Source organism: Patagioenas fasciata, chromosome 12, assembly GCF_037038585.1.
Source record: "Patagioenas fasciata isolate bPatFas1 chromosome 12, bPatFas1.hap1, whole genome shotgun sequence".
In the NCBI taxonomy this organism is placed as follows: Eukaryota; Metazoa; Chordata; class Aves; order Columbiformes; family Columbidae; genus Patagioenas; species Patagioenas fasciata.
Window position 1 is genome coordinate 8,062,375 of NC_092531.1, and position 17,803 is coordinate 8,080,177.

General features: G+C 38.5%; 1 protein-coding gene across 12 annotated transcripts in view; it reads right to left on the bottom strand.

The window, feature by feature from the left end:
* SCAPER (S-phase cyclin A associated protein in the ER) overlaps nucleotides 1–17,803 on the bottom strand; it is a 151,807-nt gene that overhangs the window by 90,531 nt on the left and 43,473 nt on the right. For all 12 annotated transcript variants that reach the window (XM_071813778.1, XM_065847607.2, XM_071813779.1 and 9 more), the window contains 10 exons: nucleotides 17,233–17,403; nucleotides 16,695–16,770; nucleotides 16,484–16,601; nucleotides 16,064–16,175; nucleotides 15,481–15,621; nucleotides 12,352–12,507; nucleotides 11,707–11,849; nucleotides 8,541–8,622; nucleotides 5,094–5,246; nucleotides 3,916–4,023 (listed from right to left, as the gene is read on the bottom strand). In XM_071813778.1, the coding sequence (XP_071669879.1) occupies nucleotides 3,916–4,023; nucleotides 5,094–5,246; nucleotides 8,541–8,622; nucleotides 11,707–11,849; nucleotides 12,352–12,507; nucleotides 15,481–15,621; nucleotides 16,064–16,175; nucleotides 16,484–16,601; nucleotides 16,695–16,770; nucleotides 17,233–17,403 (1,260 nt within the window). The remainder of the gene's footprint in view (nucleotides 1–3,915; nucleotides 4,024–5,093; nucleotides 5,247–8,540; nucleotides 8,623–11,706; nucleotides 11,850–12,351; nucleotides 12,508–15,480; nucleotides 15,622–16,063; nucleotides 16,176–16,483; nucleotides 16,602–16,694; nucleotides 16,771–17,232; nucleotides 17,404–17,803) is intronic.

Genomic DNA, 17,803 nt, shown 5'->3' on the forward strand with positions numbered 1-17,803 from the left:
GCCAGAAAAGGCTGCGCCGCAAGCCCAGCCAACCTGCCCGCCACTCTGCACACCGAGCTGCGCGCACTGACAACCCGGGGTTTTATAAAAGGAACGTGGGTGGGCTCAACCAACCAAGTCTTTCTATAAATCCTCACATTTTAACACAGTCGGTCTTCAGACAACAACAATCTCTTTATTCCATTGTGGGATTACATTTTCATTTGATCTAAATATACCTCTAAGAATGTCTTTGTTTTCATTTATATCATGACAAGAGAGACAGAACTCCTCCCTGATTAAAAAAAAAAAACCCAACACGTTTTCTACATACACAAACAAAGGTTCTTTAATATTCCTCCATCCTGCTTTGGAATACATAAAATCCTAGCATGCACCTTATAAAAATTAAACAAACCCCTGCCACGTTATCTATTTCATTTGTTTTTTTGAAGTACTTTTCACTTACTAGAAACATTCATAGACTGCATGGAATTACACGATCTAGACTCTAAAAGTGCCTTTAAACCACAGCATTTAAATGACAGGAGATGCGAACAAGAGACAGGACAATGATTCAAAGAAGGAACCTATAAAGATTACCAATGTTACGTGTATTTCTTAAAGCAAACCAGCATAGACAAGAAAGGCAAAGGAAAAAATGAAGGAAGAGGGGCCTATAAAAGAATAATCAATCAATCTAGGAGCTACAGGTGGGAGCAAATGTCTCCGAGGTCCTTGCAGAGACTCCTCGGGCTAATGAAGTCACCATGTGTTGTCCTATGGCACCTTTTCAGTGGTGGTCTTTGTGTCAAAAGCTCTTTGTGTCACACTGACTTTGATTCAGCAAAACAATCAGTCATATCTTCAAACATACTAATTGATTCCAGTGAAGTCAATGAAACCAAATTGCATACATTGTTTACATCTTTTGATGAATCTAAAGTAATATGAATATTAAGCGAGGGGACAGGAAATCAATAGCATAGAAAATAGCAATGTAAAAAGGGAGCAAAGCTGTATGTTTGATGGAAGAAAACATGCATTTAAGTCGAGAAAGGGAATGTAGACAGAACATTGTTACTGCACTGAAGACAATGATGAAATGATGTGGGACAGTGAAGCATTGCAAGTTCCAGAAATGTAATGAAGGAAAGGAGACTTTGAGCCCGAAGCCTATCCTGCTGAGAGAGTTTTGCCAGCTATATGCATGAATGTATTTATAAGAGACCAGACAAAAGAAAAATTAAAAAGGAAATAAAAAATGTGGACAGAACTGAATTTGCTTTCCCATGATAACCACCGTTTGAAAATCGATAGATTTTTGCTTTAAGAGAAATCTACATCCTTTTCAGTGGGAGACTAATAAATACCCAGATAACTGCTCCAACACGAAGTCTACTTTTATCCCAGAAAATGTTCGTAAAATTACAGAACCTATAGATGCCATACCAAAGGGAATAAATCTAGAATACGACAGTTTCTTTTTATATCTGCCAAGATCAACTACCAGCACCCACCTGGCCCAGAGAAATTAGTGTCAATGATCATTCAGAACAGCTTTTCATTTTTTGCTTACGGTCAAATCATCCAACAAAAATCCTTCCTGTATGAAGACATTTTGTATCACCACTTACTTACATCAGTCTTAAGGAGATACTTAAATATTACCTTCTGTGATATACCAATACAGTCAAAATAAACATATTTGAAGTTCTTCTGTGATTTCTCAAATTAATAATACAGAAATCCTATGGTCAGATTACAATTTTAAAAAAGCTTTTTCCTAGGCAGCTACCTATTACACTTAACAGGCTTAACACAAAATGAGTCAAAGATCAAGAGTAAGTTATCTGAGGTGTCAAGTGCATAAGGTTAAAGGTGAAATTTTATTAGGTCAAAGGTGATATAAATAAAATCTTTTATGTCAAAGAGGAAGGGTCACAGACAAGATGTATATAATCTAAAGACATCACAGATGACAAGTAATAACTTTAAGTAGTACAAGTGTGTCCTCACTACAGATATCTTCACTGACTAAAAAATTGAAAACAGTGATGCATAAGTAACTATGAATATCATAATGCTTCCCTGGAATACACTTTTACTTCTATATAATACTTTGGACATTTTTTCTCAAGTATTTCAAAACTTAACTCAAGTTACTGAATGCTTTATTTGTGGGGGAGACAAAGTTTGGTATTATCTATGCAAGCTGAATAAAGAGGTTCATACACTAAGCAGATTGCTCTGATAGTAAAATTGCTTTTCTGCCTTCATCTTAATCTTCAATTCACATCCAAATATTCCACTGAAAAACACCAGATTTAAGCATAAGATGTTGGATACCACAAAAATCAAGATATCTGTGCCCTCTAGTGGAACTTCTTTTTCACCAGCTGGGCACAAATGCAGCTGTTACAACACAATCCCTTTTTCTGGAAGCTGAAATTGTTAAGCTATCAAATTAGATGTTCTGAATAGCCTATAACACCCAACTAAAAGAAAAAATAGTTGGCTATTTTCCTCTGTATTCATCTGAGACAGTCACCCAGCAAGAACCACATTTCAGTTATCAGTGGCTAGACAGATACAAGCAAAGGCTACATAGATACGATATAATTTCAATGTTATAGATTGCCCATGCTTTTGTGTGTGTACCAACATGAAAGATTTTTGGAAACCTCCCAGCACACATTTCTAGAAAAACAGACGCAGTATGAAGCCTTCTCCCGTACATCCAGTCAGGTGAACCTGGCATCTAAAACCACATTCAAACCCATTTGACTCCCACTAACCAGTGTAAAAGAGGAAAAAAAACCTGAAAAGACAGTTAATGTACTTTTGTTACAGTTAGGAAAGGGCAGGCAAACTGCAACTTAGCAAAAACTTGTTCCTCCAGACCATGGTATCTCTCCAATTTTCTTTTTCTGTTTTTCCAGCAGTAACCACTCGTGTGCATTTCAGCACCTCAGAGAATTAACTCTCCAAAGCTTTTTAATAAGGAAATGATGTTACTACTGGATGTAAGAAGCTGTAGACAAAGAGAAGATTTTAGCAAATAAAAACAGTAACAAGAATAGTGAAGGAAAGAAGGAGACAGCCAAAAATTAGAAGTACTGAGTAGCATCATTTGAACCAGTTTGGCTGGAAACCGATTTCTGAACACAATGAAGTTCAATCTGAATCGGCTCTGGAGAACTGGCATGTCCAGCTCCTCCCGACATCTAACAGGTATAACACACGGGCACTCACAGACTTTTTGGGTAAGACAGAACTCAAAGTCTGGATGTTACAATTCGCCTCATAGAAAAGGCCTTGACTTAATACTGTAGTTCAACTCAGGGAGCAGCAACAAGAAATTAAATCAGATAACCATTCAGGAGACTTTCCTTCAAAACATCATAGTTTCTTGATTTAGTATAAAATGTCATCAGTGCTTCCTAAAAATCAGCCTAAATGCCAATTCTAAAGAATCTACTGAAAACCTAATTATTGTTCATTCTAGCAATGCTAATACTTGCAAAGCATTTCCAATCCCACATTTTTGAAGTAGTTTAGCACTACAATGTTCACCATTATTGACCCTGATGCACAGGACAGCACATATCATAACCTAAAAAAGGACAAAGATATTTTAACTGAGAGGAAAGAACAAAAAGAAGTAAAGCAAAATGCAGACACCTGCAACACATCAGATTTTTATGATGAAAAAATACAGTGAGATGACAAAAAGACTTTCGACTAATAGAAAAGCAATTAGTCACATTTTATACAGTTTCTGTTGTCTGTATTCAAAAAGGCACTATTATTCCCATGCTAACACAAATATTCTTGTTGATTTCCTTTGTAAGAATTTTCACGACCTTCTTAGGCTACTCAGCTGGATGGCATTTCAAAGTAGAAGAACATAGGAAAAAATATTACAAAACTTACCACTTCTTCATCAGAAAGCTCTCGTCCTTGTATACTACTGTTTTCTCTCACAGCCTGTTGGTGTTTTTTTCCTTTAATGTGGCTAAAAAGGTATACTTCTGATGAAATCTGTAATGACAATTACTTCATAGCAATTTTTTTCCTTGATAATTCCGTAGTCTATAAATAACAGTATTTTAAATGTAATACAATAAATGCCACTTTGTCAGGAGTATGTTCAGAATTTCAAGTTAGCCTGCAGTATAAGAAGATTTTTTAAAGTTCTTGACTTCTCATCTCCTTTTGACTTAAATCTTACTTCATATATTGGGCTTTTAATTCTGAAATGCACGATCAGCAAATATACAAGACTCTAGTCTGCTGAACTTAAGTTTGTGTTTCAGCACGGTCTGAAGTGATCCCGTGCAATCTCTTTTAATTCAGCCATTAAAGAGAAATAATGCTAAGCAGGATATCAGGCTTTATTCAATAATGCATAGTCTTTGCAAATCAGTAAAACCAGTTATCAACTCAGCGATTGTATGGCTCCCTCTTCTCCACCATTCCCAGGACATGTGGACCAGCAGACAGAGGAAGGGATCAGAGGTCTGTCTAGCAAAGCACCTGGCTTCCACCAGTGACCAAAAAATAAGATCCCAAAGGAAGAGACAAAGTGAACACTGATTCTCTCCTTCAACGCTTTTAAGTTTCCAATCAAACTCAGTTCAAGAAGCTTGGAGCGTGAAGTGGTTTCTCTGTACCTAGTAACTTTCAGGGACTTTCAATCCAATTAAACTTGTCCAATCATCCCCTGGACTCGTATTAAATTCAGATATCCATAGGATCTCACAACAAGGTGTTCACAGCTCAGCCACCTGCCATGTACAGAACCTCATTCTTCCCTTGGCTTTAAAACTAACTTTTAACTTCCTTCATTTGATGCTTCCAAATCCTTGCTTTTCTTAAAAGAGTCAGCCAACAACTGAGTACTGTCCACTCTCTGGTCTACCTACAACTCTCAACTTCTCTCGAATTGTTCCTAAACCACCTGATTTACAAATAGGAGAATCCAACACAAGGTGCACTTTACAAGAGCAGCGCAGGGACACAGTGGACGTGCGGTACTCTCACCATAATTTGTAGCTTCAAGGCACAGGTTGGCCTTGCAATTCCGATAGTATTCCCTCCATCCTACTTACCATGACATTACATAAGGAGCACTGCTTTTTTCGTTCATATGGCGTAAGTTTGGGTGCATAATCAGTATTAGCATGTCTTCCACTACTTAATTCAGCTGCTTTCTCTTTTCTTTGTTCAATTTGTTCCATGTGCCTTCTAATACTTTCATCATGCTGAATGGAAAACAATCAAAGCAACAAAGAAAAAGTGCATTGAATTACAGGAAATGGAAATAAACTGTGCAAAGAAATATTAGAAATTACCAAATATTGTACAGTTAGGATGAACTTTGTTAAATTGAACCTATTTCTTATTTTTGAAAGGCATTAAAAGTCAACACACATCACAGACATTTTAACATTATGCTATGATTTAAAAATCAGTATAGGTGATTATCAATTAATAATCTGTTGCAAAATTTTCTGTAGCATTTCAGTTCTTGTTTTCTTCTTAATGAAACACTCTAGAACAGAATCACAGAATCATAGAATATTACGGATTGGAAGGGACCTGGAAAGCTCATCCAGTCCAATCTCCCTGCTGGAGCAGGAACACCCAGCTGAGGTTCCACAGGAAGGTGTCCAGGCGGGTTTGAATGTCTGCAGAGTAGGAGACTCCACAACCTCCCTGGGCAGCCTGGTCCAGTGTTCTGTCACCCTCACTGAGAAGAAGTTTCGTCTCAAATTTAAGTGGAACTTCTTGTGTTCCAGTTTGAACCCATTCCCCCTTGTCCTACCATTGGTTGTCACCGAGAAGAGCCTGGTTCCATCCTCCTGACACTCACCCTTTATCTATCTGTAAACATTAATGAGGTCACCCCTCAGTCTCCTTTTTTCCAAACTAAAGAGCCCCAGCTCCCTCAGCCTTTCCTCACACGGGAGATGCTCCACCCCCTTCATCATCTTCGTTGCCCTGCGCTGGACTCTCTCCAGTAGTTCCCTGTCCTTCTGGAACTGAGGGGTCCAGAACTGGACACAATATTCCAGGTGTGCTCTCACCAGAGCAGAGTAGAGGGGAAGGAGAACCTCTCTGACCTACTAACCACCCCCCTTCTAATCCACCCCAGGTACCATTGGCCTTCCCAGTCACAAGGGCACAATGCTGGCTCATGGTCATCCTGCTGTCCAGCAGGACCCCCAGGTCCCTTTCCCCTACACTGCTCTCTAATAGGTCATTCCCCAACTTATACTGGAACCTGGGGTTGTTCCTGCCCAGATTCAAGACTCCACACTTGCCCTTGTTATATTTCATTACACTTTTCCCTGCCCAGCTCTCCAGCCTGTCCAGGTCTCTGGATGGCAGCACAGCTTCCAGTGTCAGCCACTCCTCCCAGCTTGGTGTCATCAGCAAACCTGCTGATAGTGCACTCTATTCCCTCATCCAAATCATTGATGAATATATTGAATAATATAGGCCCCAGGACTGACCCCTGAGGCACTGCACTAGATCCAGGCCTCCAACTGGACTCTGCCCCATTGACCATGACTCTCTGGCTTCTTCCCTTCAGCCAGTTCGCAGTCCACCTCACTAACCGGTCATCCAGACCGCACTCCCTCAGTTCAGCTGTAAGGATGCTGTGGGAGACTGTGTCAAATGCCTTACTCAAGTCAAGGTAGATCACGTCCACTGCTCTGCCATCATCCATCCACCTTGTTCTGTCCTCATAGAAGTCAATGAGGTTGGTCAAGAACAACTTCCCCTTGGTGAAGCCATGCTGACTGCCCCTAATGACTCTCTTATCCCTGATACACCGTGAGATGGCACCAAGGAGAAGTCGTTCCATCAGTTTCCCAGGAATGGAAGTGAGGCTGACCACTCTAGAGTTACCGGGGTCCTCCTTCTCGCCCTTTCTGAAGACTGCAGTGACATTTGCTTTTCTCCAGATGTCGGGATGCTCTGATCTCGTGCCCGGTAGAAACAGTCCCTGAACACTAACCAACTCTCTTGGGCCCCTTTACCTTCAAGCAGTCTTGCCCATGGCATTTCCCCTAGCAATTGCCTGAAAAGGCCAAAGTTTGCCTTGCTGAAATCCAGGGTTGCAATTCTGCTTGCTATCCTGCTCCTGCCACATGAGATCCTGAACTCCACCATCTCATGGTCGCTGCAACCAAGGCAGCCCTCGACCTTTACCGCTTCAGCCAGCCCCTCCTTGTTAGTGAGGATGAGGTCCAGCAGTGCACCTCTCCTAGTCGGCTCCTCCACCCTTTGCATCAGAAAGTTATCGTCAAGGCACTGGAGGAACCTCCTGGACTGTGGCCGGCCGAGTAGTCCTTCCAGCAAACATCAGGGAAGTTCAAATCCCCCAACACAACCAGGGCCTGTGATTGTGAGGCTGCTCTCAGCTGTCTGTACAAGGCCTCATCAACCTCTTCACTCTGATCTGGTGGCCTATACGAGATGCCCATAATATCACCCTTGCTAGCCTGTCCCTTAACTTTCACCCATATACTCTCAACTCGCTTATATATACAAGTTCCACTTTCAATTCTACAAATACGTAACTTGTTGTTTTCATGGACAGATATGAAATCAAAGTACAAATTTAAGTAAAATAAATTATATGTTATTTATCTGCAGTAGCAGGTGCAGTTTGCTGGATACTTACACAGGGTTCTCATCCCTAACCCTCATGAGAACGCAACAAACTCTCAACTATTATCTAAAATCAGAGGGTATTGAACCTGTATTTAATAACAAAATTGTATTTTACAGTACAAGTAAATGTAGATGTGGTGCTTCAGACTGGGATTAGAGCAAGAAATAATAATGAAATTAAAGAATACTTGTGCATATACATAAATGTCCTTGCATTAAAATTTGCATAACTTATCATTAATAGAAACTTTAATTTACAGTTCCACCTTAGAACCTTAAAAATATATATTATCATTTTAGAAGTCTTTACATCTCTTGAAAAATAGTGGACTCTCTTCAAATCTTCTGGTACCTTGCCTCTCCACTGGACAGTCAGTTCAGCTGAAGAGCTGCACTACAGGGGGCTCAATCTTTATGCCTATTTTATGAAATAATCAGAGTCCTTCATGAAACAAAGTCAAATAGCACGTCACACTTGACGGCATCAGTTTCAATAACTTTAGAGACCACCTTGTGTGGTTGACTGGTGAACTGTGTGAGAGTTTTTACATATTGATTTTCCACATGATTTGATTTTAAAAAAATATTTCAACTTCTCTTGGAAAGTACAAGTTTACTTGTTCTCACGTTCAAAGCTTTGAAATGAATGAATTCCATCGAGTTCTGTTCTGTTCATACACTGCACACTGTATGTTATACAGCAAGGTCCTCGCCTTAATGCAAAGGTCTAACAAAAATCTCTTGTAAAGTTATGTAATTCAGGACACTGTACAGTGCACTGTAACATCTTCACCAAAGAAAACACAGAGAAAATAATTTTGCAGAAATTCTCCATTGTTGATGTGCTTTTCAACTAAAGTATCCTTTTATACCTTCAGTTGAATCTTCTTCTGTAGTTCTTCCATGGCTTCTTGTTGAGCTGCAGTAAGAGCTGCCAACCTCTCTTCTCGATCTCTAATCAAAACATAATAAATAAAGGGAAAACTTGTAATAAGGTAAAGCACGTATAATACTAATTCATGTTTGAAATGGAGAACAAGCACCCCAGATAAAAAAAGAAGCACAAAAAACCCCAACTTAGTTGACAGAGAATACAGATGCTTAAATTTTGAGACAGAGCTCTGAATGGTCAAAAGAAGTAAGAAAAGCTTTGAGCAACACTGAGCAATGAACACGTCATTCAAAGCCACTAGCCATCTTTTTAAAAGGCATTCTAAAATTAAAGTAGTTCGTGTGACAAAACTAGAAAGGATAACAAAGAGTTGTTATCCAAACTGTGGTGATTTTTGGTTTGTGTGGATTTCAGTTTGTTTGGTTTTTTTTTAAACAGAAAACTCATAGAAAAAAACAAAGTCATTTCAGCAAAAGTAGACAGCTCAGATAAGTAACATTTTAAAACAAAAAGCCACAGAAAATATAAAAGCAGATAGGAAAGAAGAAGGGGAGAAAGCAAGTCTAATGATAAACACTACACACAATTGTTCTTTCAGAAAGTATAAGTGAACTCTTCCAGTCACCATGGGCGTGGAGGGGGCCGAGCAACAGATGATGGATGAGAAGCATTAGGTAGTTTATGTGCTGTCTCCCCTGGGGTACATAAACACAGACTGAACGACAGCCTTTGTTTTTGTTTGAAAGAGCTCCTGACTCACACCATGAGCTGAAACAAATCACAACTAACACAACCCAAACCTAAAGCTTATTTTAGCTATTTCTTTCCGCATGCATTTTAAAATATTTGTTTAATCCCACAAACTATGACAAATTAGTATCACTTTGGATTAATAATATTTGAAACAAAATTCTAAGGTTTCAATTTATAGAGCATCAATTTTACTCCTGTACAAGCCCTCCTGAAAACCATGCTTTTTACATGATTAGTTTACATTATACAGTTTTATGATTTCTATTGACAAGAACAAAATTTTCCATATTATGGATTTCAACTCTCTGGAATATAAAATACTCTGAAACTACATCTAAAACCTTACCGGAATCAAGTTTATGTACCATGAGGGCAGAGGGGCTTTTAAAGTCAGTTTTAAGTACACTATTCCTTTCATATAGATGCCTTAATCACCACCAGATGCACATGGTAAAGCTTATACTGAAGAAACTAAGCAGATATTCCAAAAATTACTCATTCCAGCAAGTATTAAATCTTCAGGGTAACAGTCAAATCCTAGCAACAGGGAGGGGAAAAAAAAAAAAAAAAAAGGAAGAAAAAAGGAAAAAAAAAACCACCAAACATGACCACATCAAATGATACCCTGAGGTTCCACCAAAACATGCCAAAGTCTAAGATGGAAGGGGCAGTACAGCCAGCTTCCCATCAAGGTCATCTCTCCCTTAACATGTAAAACAGGACACTCTGAATCCTCCTTTAATTGTAATGTCAGAGAAACCTCAGAACTGTTTTTAAGGAGATGCAATGACTATGAGTCCATTCTGACAGAACAGAATCACCAGATTGTAGGGTACCACACATATATCCTTTCCTGCTTTCCCAAAGTTAGGGAAAAAACCCAACTCCCTTGTATAATCAGCATCTGGCAAAGAAAAACAAATGCAAGCACAGTGCTTCAGTATCAAATACAGGGCATTTGAACAGCGAGTGCTACAGCAGCAACTATAGAGGAAATTTGCTGAAACACAGTACTAACAGAAGGCAAATGGAAACTGCTGTTCTTCACATGTCATAGTGAAAGAAATGGTGTGCAATACAGTGGCAGATTTAAAACTGATTAAACAGAGCAAAGAATTACATGCTCCGAACCTTCAGACAAGTTCTCACTGCAGAAGACCTCAGAAGTCAAAGATGTCAACGCGACAATTATCTCACATCTGCTTACTACGAGGGTAAACTCAAATACCAGAAAGATGTAGAAGTCTTACACATGCAGTGTCTATCTAACACAAGCACTCTCTGTTAGCCCAAATCCTCCTCAAGTGTCTGTGAATAAGATACTGAAGGATCCCTCCCAGCTCACTCAATCTCATTGTGACTTTGGCTCAAAATATTGAAGAAAGGTCCATGAAGTCCTGGGCAAGGGCACAGATCCTATCCACAATTCATTAGGTTTCAATGTCTCATTGAAAGCTGAATCTCTTTATGATGTCACACTAGAATTATTCATTATTTCAGAATATGAAAGAAGGTGATCAATACATTTCTGAATAGTTTATTTGGAGAAAAAAAGTCCTCATGATAACAAGCTGTGACAATAAACATGTTTAAAGAACCATTAGCAAACACTTCTTGTCATAGCAAAATGTACCTTCTGTTTAGGTGTTATGGAATGCGTGTGGGAGTGGAACTGTAGAGAAAGAAGGAATAATAGGAGGTGAATAAAAATAGAATTTGGCAAACTAAACGACAAGGAGAGAGCAGTTTTCCTGAATCAGGCTTGAAAGTAAACCTTTCTCACAGACCACAATGCCACTCAACATTCCTTCTCTCTGCACCCTGTTTGGCTTAACAGAAAGAAAGAGAAGAGCCCATCTGAAAACTCCTTTATGGACTTTTGATTATGGGCAAAAACATAAAACAAGTGGCTCGTAGGCAGCAGAATTAATGAAGCCTGATTTCTCGGCTTTACACTTCACAAATGTAATCTCTGGTGTCTACAAAAAGGTGAATTCAAATTGATGCCAGTAAGTCCAAAAGTTACTGAAGAGTGGAGGAAATGGAGAACACAAGAACATTAATCTTGCTTCCTTTGAAAACCAAGCTAAAATATGAAAAAGGCAAATTATTAAAAGGTCTTGTTAACAATAAAACTAAGATTAATATAATAAAATACAGCTTTGCATGCTATATTGTGCATGTATCTAAGGAATTCAAAAATCTACTACAGAATTTATGATTACTCACCTGATTTCTTCTTCCAAATCAATCATCAAGTATATTTTTTACTGTTACTTTCTAAAATACTAAACCTGAAGAACTAAGAAAGTACTTTTGCTATGAAGAAGCTGCAGTTTTCTGGAAAGGACAACGGTGAAGAGCAGGGAACCAACACAATTCCTGCAAATTACCTGGCTCTCTCCCGTGCTGCATCTTCACGCGCTTTTTCTTTTTCTTGCCTCTGCTGTTCAATCCGCGCTTCTTGTTCTTTCCTCTTCATCAGCAGCTCCTCGACTCGGGCTTGCCGTTCTGCTTCTAGGGCTCTTTTACGCTCCTAGTTATAGAAAAGTAAATTCTAACTTTTGTTTCAGGAAGAAAACAAAAAGTAATTAAGGGAAACTGTATTTTAACATCTGCTTAACAACCCACACCAAGATGACAGAAACACACACACATTTGCATGGCGGATTTCACTGATCCTGTAAAAGGTATGATAGTTACGACAGTAGGCATATGAAAAGGAACATGTTTCTGTTTCCTCTCTCAAAGTTAAGTGTCACCAAAACATAATGATTTTCTTATAATCGAGTAACAAATACTTTCTAAAAAAGCTTAAGACAGGCAGCAATCACCCACCCAGCATCTAGAATACATCTGTTATAGAGACTTTAAGACTTACCTTTCTCCCTCTTACTGCTGAAACATCATAAAGGAGAAACAGAGTGTAATTTTCTAAAGTCGAACAAGGGAGGTAAGACAGAACGCACCACAGTGCCGAGTCAAAATGAAAATCCAATATATATTTCATTGTCCCCCTGCAATTACAGATATATCACCTGAACTGCTTCATCACGTGCTTGTTTTTCCTCTTGTCTTCGTTGACGCTCTTCTTGTAATTCATTTAAGCGTTGTTCATATTCTTTTAGTTTATTCAACACATCATGACGTTTGTTCTGAGCTTCTAAGGTGTTTATAAATGCAATTTCATTTACCTGCAAATAAGCAAAGTGTAAGAAAAGCTCTGAGAAGTTGAAAGAAGTTTCCGTCTTAGTGAATTCCATCCATTTGTTAATTAAACTAGTGAGACATTTCTCCAGAATAGGTGGGATAACTACCAAGCTGAGAATAAGCTTTGGTGGGGTTTTTTTCCTGTGTTTTTTGTTTGTTTGTGATTTTGTGTTTGTTTTTTCTTTGTTTATTTGTTGGGGGGGTTGTTTTGGTTTGTTCTCTTTGGTTGTTTGGGTTTTGTTGTTGTTTTTGTTTGTTTGGGTTTGTTTTATTTGTTTTTACAGGATAGCTCACGGAATATAAAAAGGATAAGTTGAATTGTAGAGCAAAACAAGAAACTTTGGGTAAATTACCAGGAAAATCTTCCCAGTCTTCAGCAACAAGAGTTCAATAGTCTATTCCGTCATTCACAAAATATGGAATGCTAAGACCCAGCTCGATAGATCAGTAAAATACACAAACACTACTAGAATCCAACAGGTCTTTTGATCTAACTTTAAATATACAGGTGCTTGATGAATACAAAAGTAAAACCATACATACTATGAATAAGAAATAAAATAAACAAGTTCATTGTCTTAATATTGCTTATCATTATAGTCTATTTCTGTCCTGGTTTTGTTAAAAACAAGACCAGTTCTCTTTCAGTGATTTTTCTTTCAGCTCAGTTCTCCTAGGTGGCTGTACTTTTCTGAGTTTTAGCCTGCATATTTTTCCTAGGATGCTGTACTGGGTGCTGATAAGAGACCAACGGAATGCTGAAACTTGTGTTTAGATTTATTACTATGGCAGCCAAGAAAGACTGATAAGTTTTCCCACGTTCCGTTGTGAGAGGGGTGTGTTTGAGGAGGGGTGGATGGAACAGGTGACTAGAACTGACCAACAGAAGTATTCCATCCCATAATCGTCATACCCCCTATATAAGAGGGTGATCACGAGGTCACTCTCTCTTTGACCATGGTCGGCATCTGGAGAGGCCCCTGTCTGTCTGTCTGCCTGTGATCCACAGGCCTCAGGCCCTGCATCCTGCACCCAGGTTCCGGTTTGCTGTGCAGTCCCGCCCGTGACTTCCGGGAGCCTGAGCTGCAGCTGCTGGAGCCGCCAGCTCCGCACACCCAGCTCTGCTGCTGAGTGACGCCAGCTCCACATCAAGCATTCGAGATTGGTTTTGTATATTTTGTATATATATTCTCTATTTATTAGTAGCATTAGTACAACCCTTTAAAACTCTCCAACTTGAAGTCTAAGTCTCTCTTCCTTTCCCCTTGTCTTTCCAATCATCTTTCCGATCTAAAGGAAGGGGTGGTAGGAGGTAAAGAGGATAACAGGAGCGTCTGCCACGGTTTATTGCCGCCTTGCCTTAAACCTTGACAATGAGAAAAATCAAACTCTTATTTAACTTGACTTTGATTTAACAAAATAAAAATTTTAGAACCAACGTTATTGAGAAAAATAAGAAAAAATTATAAGCTACAAACCACACTCAAACTTATGACTGAAACAGAAATTCTTTTGTACTCAAAGTGCATGCTCTGGCTGAATTCACAAAAGAAATGAGTAAAGAGAAAAGACATGGACAGACAACAAAAAAATGATGTAAAGGGCAGCAGGGTATTTTTGTTGCTTTTTTTACTGACTAGAATCCATCTACAGAATGGATTTCACAGTCCAGTAAACAAGTAAGCACTGGGAATTTAGATAACCAACTGGGCAGCAACAGTTACCATGGTCTTCAGCTATACTACTCATCAGCTACTTCTCTAAAGCCTTCTGGCCCGATAAACATTTATTTCTAGAACACAAGAATCTCAAGAGGCACCAGATCTCACACATTTAAACACACACAATACTTCAAACATCTGCTGTCATTTACTTAATATGATTACAGAAGTCACATTGGTGTCATGAAATAATAATGAAGGTATGTTAGACTGAATCATATAATCTAGAAATCATTTTAATCCAAGAGACAGAAACAGCAACTAAGTAAAAAAGCTCAGTCAGTTTTGTTGTGTTTATCTTTAATACTACGGATGAACAGCTGGAATCAGAGCTCGGATATGTGCTCACTATATAATGCAACATTTTCGTTTTAAGGAGATGCATATCATCTTTACTTGGCAAAGCAATTTTAAAACATTTCATTTATTTTGTGCTGGCTTTTGTTGGGATAGGCAATTTTCTTTATAGTAGCCAGTATGGGGCTGTGCTTTGGATTTGTGCTGGAACCCATGTGGATAACCCAGGGCTGGTTTAGTTACTGCTCAGCAGCCTTGCGCACTGAGTGAGCAGCTGGATGGTGCTTAGTTGCCAGCTGGCGTTAAACCACGACAATGTTTATCAAAGTAACATGAGTAAGGTAAACCAAAAAGCATTAATCTAGTGCTTAAGAAATTACGTATTTAGGTCAGAAGAGTGCTAAGCAAAATACTTCTTTTAGAATAATTGCCATGTGCGAACTGGAGGTTTCTACGTATTTCCAACAGTTTAATTATATTAGTGGTACAAAATACAGCAACAGAACCATTGTTTTAAGGACACAGAATGCTGGATCTAGAATGGGTGTTTAACAAAGGAGATGAGCAATGAGTTTTTCCCACTTCTCATTCTACATGCTGGAATCAGATCATCTGCTCCTTCCAAGAGGAGCAGTTATCACTGAAAACGCTGCTGTACTCTCTGTGAGGAACACAAGCAGCAAGACAACTATCAGGTCTTTACTTCAACCCATCTTCTCGTCCAACCCACCATGAAGTCTAATAACAGCTAATTAATTTTAAATTCATATTAGAGAAAATCTGTCCATTTTAGAAATCGGTGTTTATCCACTTCATGGTTCACACATATTCATATCTAACTTGCACCATCCTTCACAACCTACTCATGAGCACTCTGAGGTAAAAACATATACAAGTGTTGACTATTAAACAGCTGCCCTTCAAAACAAAATAACTTACCTTAGCTTCTTCCTCTTGTGCTTTTTTCACAATTGCTTGTAGCTGCACTTCACGTTTAAATTCTGCATGGAGTAATTTTTCCTCCATCATTCTGCGTCTTTGATCTAATAATTCCTCTTTCCATTTCCGTACATCTTTTTCCTGTAAATAATGAGTAAATCCATAATTAACACAGTAACTGAAAACAGGGTTTAAATTTTCCTCAGAATTTTCTAATGTTTGAAGCCATATTTACAGTAATAAAACATTTTGATGCTGTACAGAAAGCCTGCATTAAGTTTAACTCCAAGTATACTGATTTGCTAACTGCATTAATTTGATGAGTTTTAGCATTTATGTTGGATACATGCAACATGTTTCTACTTTTATCATGCCTTACCTGAACCTGAGTCAGTACAGTATGTCAGCAACGCTCCCGCAGAGGTTTATTATTTGAAATAATGCTTTCTTTAATATCTGAGATGCACGTGTCATCTGTGCAAACTTCGTGAACTCACACTCAGAGGAAAATTTTCTAGACTATGTGGAAAAATTAGCTTTTCTGAAGGGCAACAGATCAGTTCCTCTGTTACAGAAAGCTTACCCTCTCCATTAATTTTTGAAGCTTCAGTGTCTTTTCTTCACGTAACTTTTCTCTCAGCTGTTGAGCTTTCATTTGTTTCTCTTCATGTTTCTTTTTGGATTCTGCTATTGTTCTTTTAATTAAAAAAAAAAAAAGCAGAGCAAAAGCAAGTGAGACAAAGTTAACTGACAGTGTTGCAAACACTTCTATGTCATTTTCAGTAAGAGAAAACAAACAGGCCACTGGAGGGCAATTATTTCCCCTAAATGTAAATACTGTTCTTCTAGTCTACAAATCTTTATGTACTGGACAAGTACAAGCCTAGTTCAATATGAAAATAATATACTGATTTCTATTACACTTTCCACCCACAGACTTCAAGCAGCCAAGAGTTTGGTTGTGTTTTCACTGGCTAAACAAGACAGGTAACAACTCTAAAACCTTTTGCGTGACGGTGACGACAGTTTCTCATGCATGTGTATCCCATGTCCAGGTGGACGTGCGGGCTCTTCTTCCACTCTGTCTCCCCAAGAATTACTCTGGCACCATGATTCACGAGCTGTACATAAAGACAATGAAGACTTTGATAATGGGCAGTTTTCTAAATTTTGCTGTCATTTCAATGTAAGGACAATAATATAGGAAAATTCACCTTCATAATCTGCCAGGACATCATTCCAGTCCATAGACATACCACAGAAAGATATGCTTCCGTTGCCCATACTAGCCTGAAATTTGATACAATCCAGACAGTAAAAACATAAATCTTAATGTGCAGGCATACATACAGATTAAACACTGCAAACTCAGCGATATTCAGCAATGCTTCCAAACTGAATCAGCCCTCTCAAAGACAGATGCTGTTTCTGATGGCAGAAAGAGAGACTTCTGCTTCAGCTGGAGTAGTTTCTGTGCAGTAGCGATGACAATACCAAGCCCCAGCTTTCCCAGTTTCGCACACAGTAGGCAGCAGGACAATGACTACAATATCAGATGACTTTGTACCACTCAGCAGCACTGTGTTGCTGAGTTTGGCAAGACTAAATATAGCTTAGATAGTATGGTACAATTATTACATTATCTACTTTATTTGCATATAAAACCAGTTGCAAAACCAAACACTAACAAATTCTGTATTAATACTCTGCTTACAAAGAAGTTGGGCACTTTAAAAGAAATCAAGCACTCACAGAGAAATCACTGTCATTGTCAGTCTCGATATTGATGTCATTGTTTTCCTCTGCTTCAATCTCTCTAGTTAATTGCTCTTCTTCTGCAATAGCACTAGCAATGGCTTCTTCATTTGCCTTTTCCAGGCGATCTGCTAACTCTTCTTTCTTAGCAAGGACTTCTGCCATGGACTGTGGGAAACAAGAAACCAGAAAAAAACTCAAATCAGAAGCAGACACAAAAAAGTGGTTTCCGTATAGTTAATATGAATTATATAGCATTTTGTTCAATTTCTAATTACTTGTAGTTCCTTACGGCTAAATTTTGTGAAGGTAACTGAAATATACACTCCACTAAGACTGTTAGCAACTATTAACTCATTCAATAGCTCCATGAAACACTTAACAAACTAATTTTCATTTGTATCATTTCAAAACGTATTACATGAACAAAGACAGCTCTTCTCTATTTATTCTTTTAAATACCCAGTCTTAGGAACAAAGCAGAGTATACTCTGAAACATCAATAGTGTGTCCTACTGCTATCTCCAGAAAAGGAATCGTGCTCCAAAGTATTATTTAAAGACGAAAA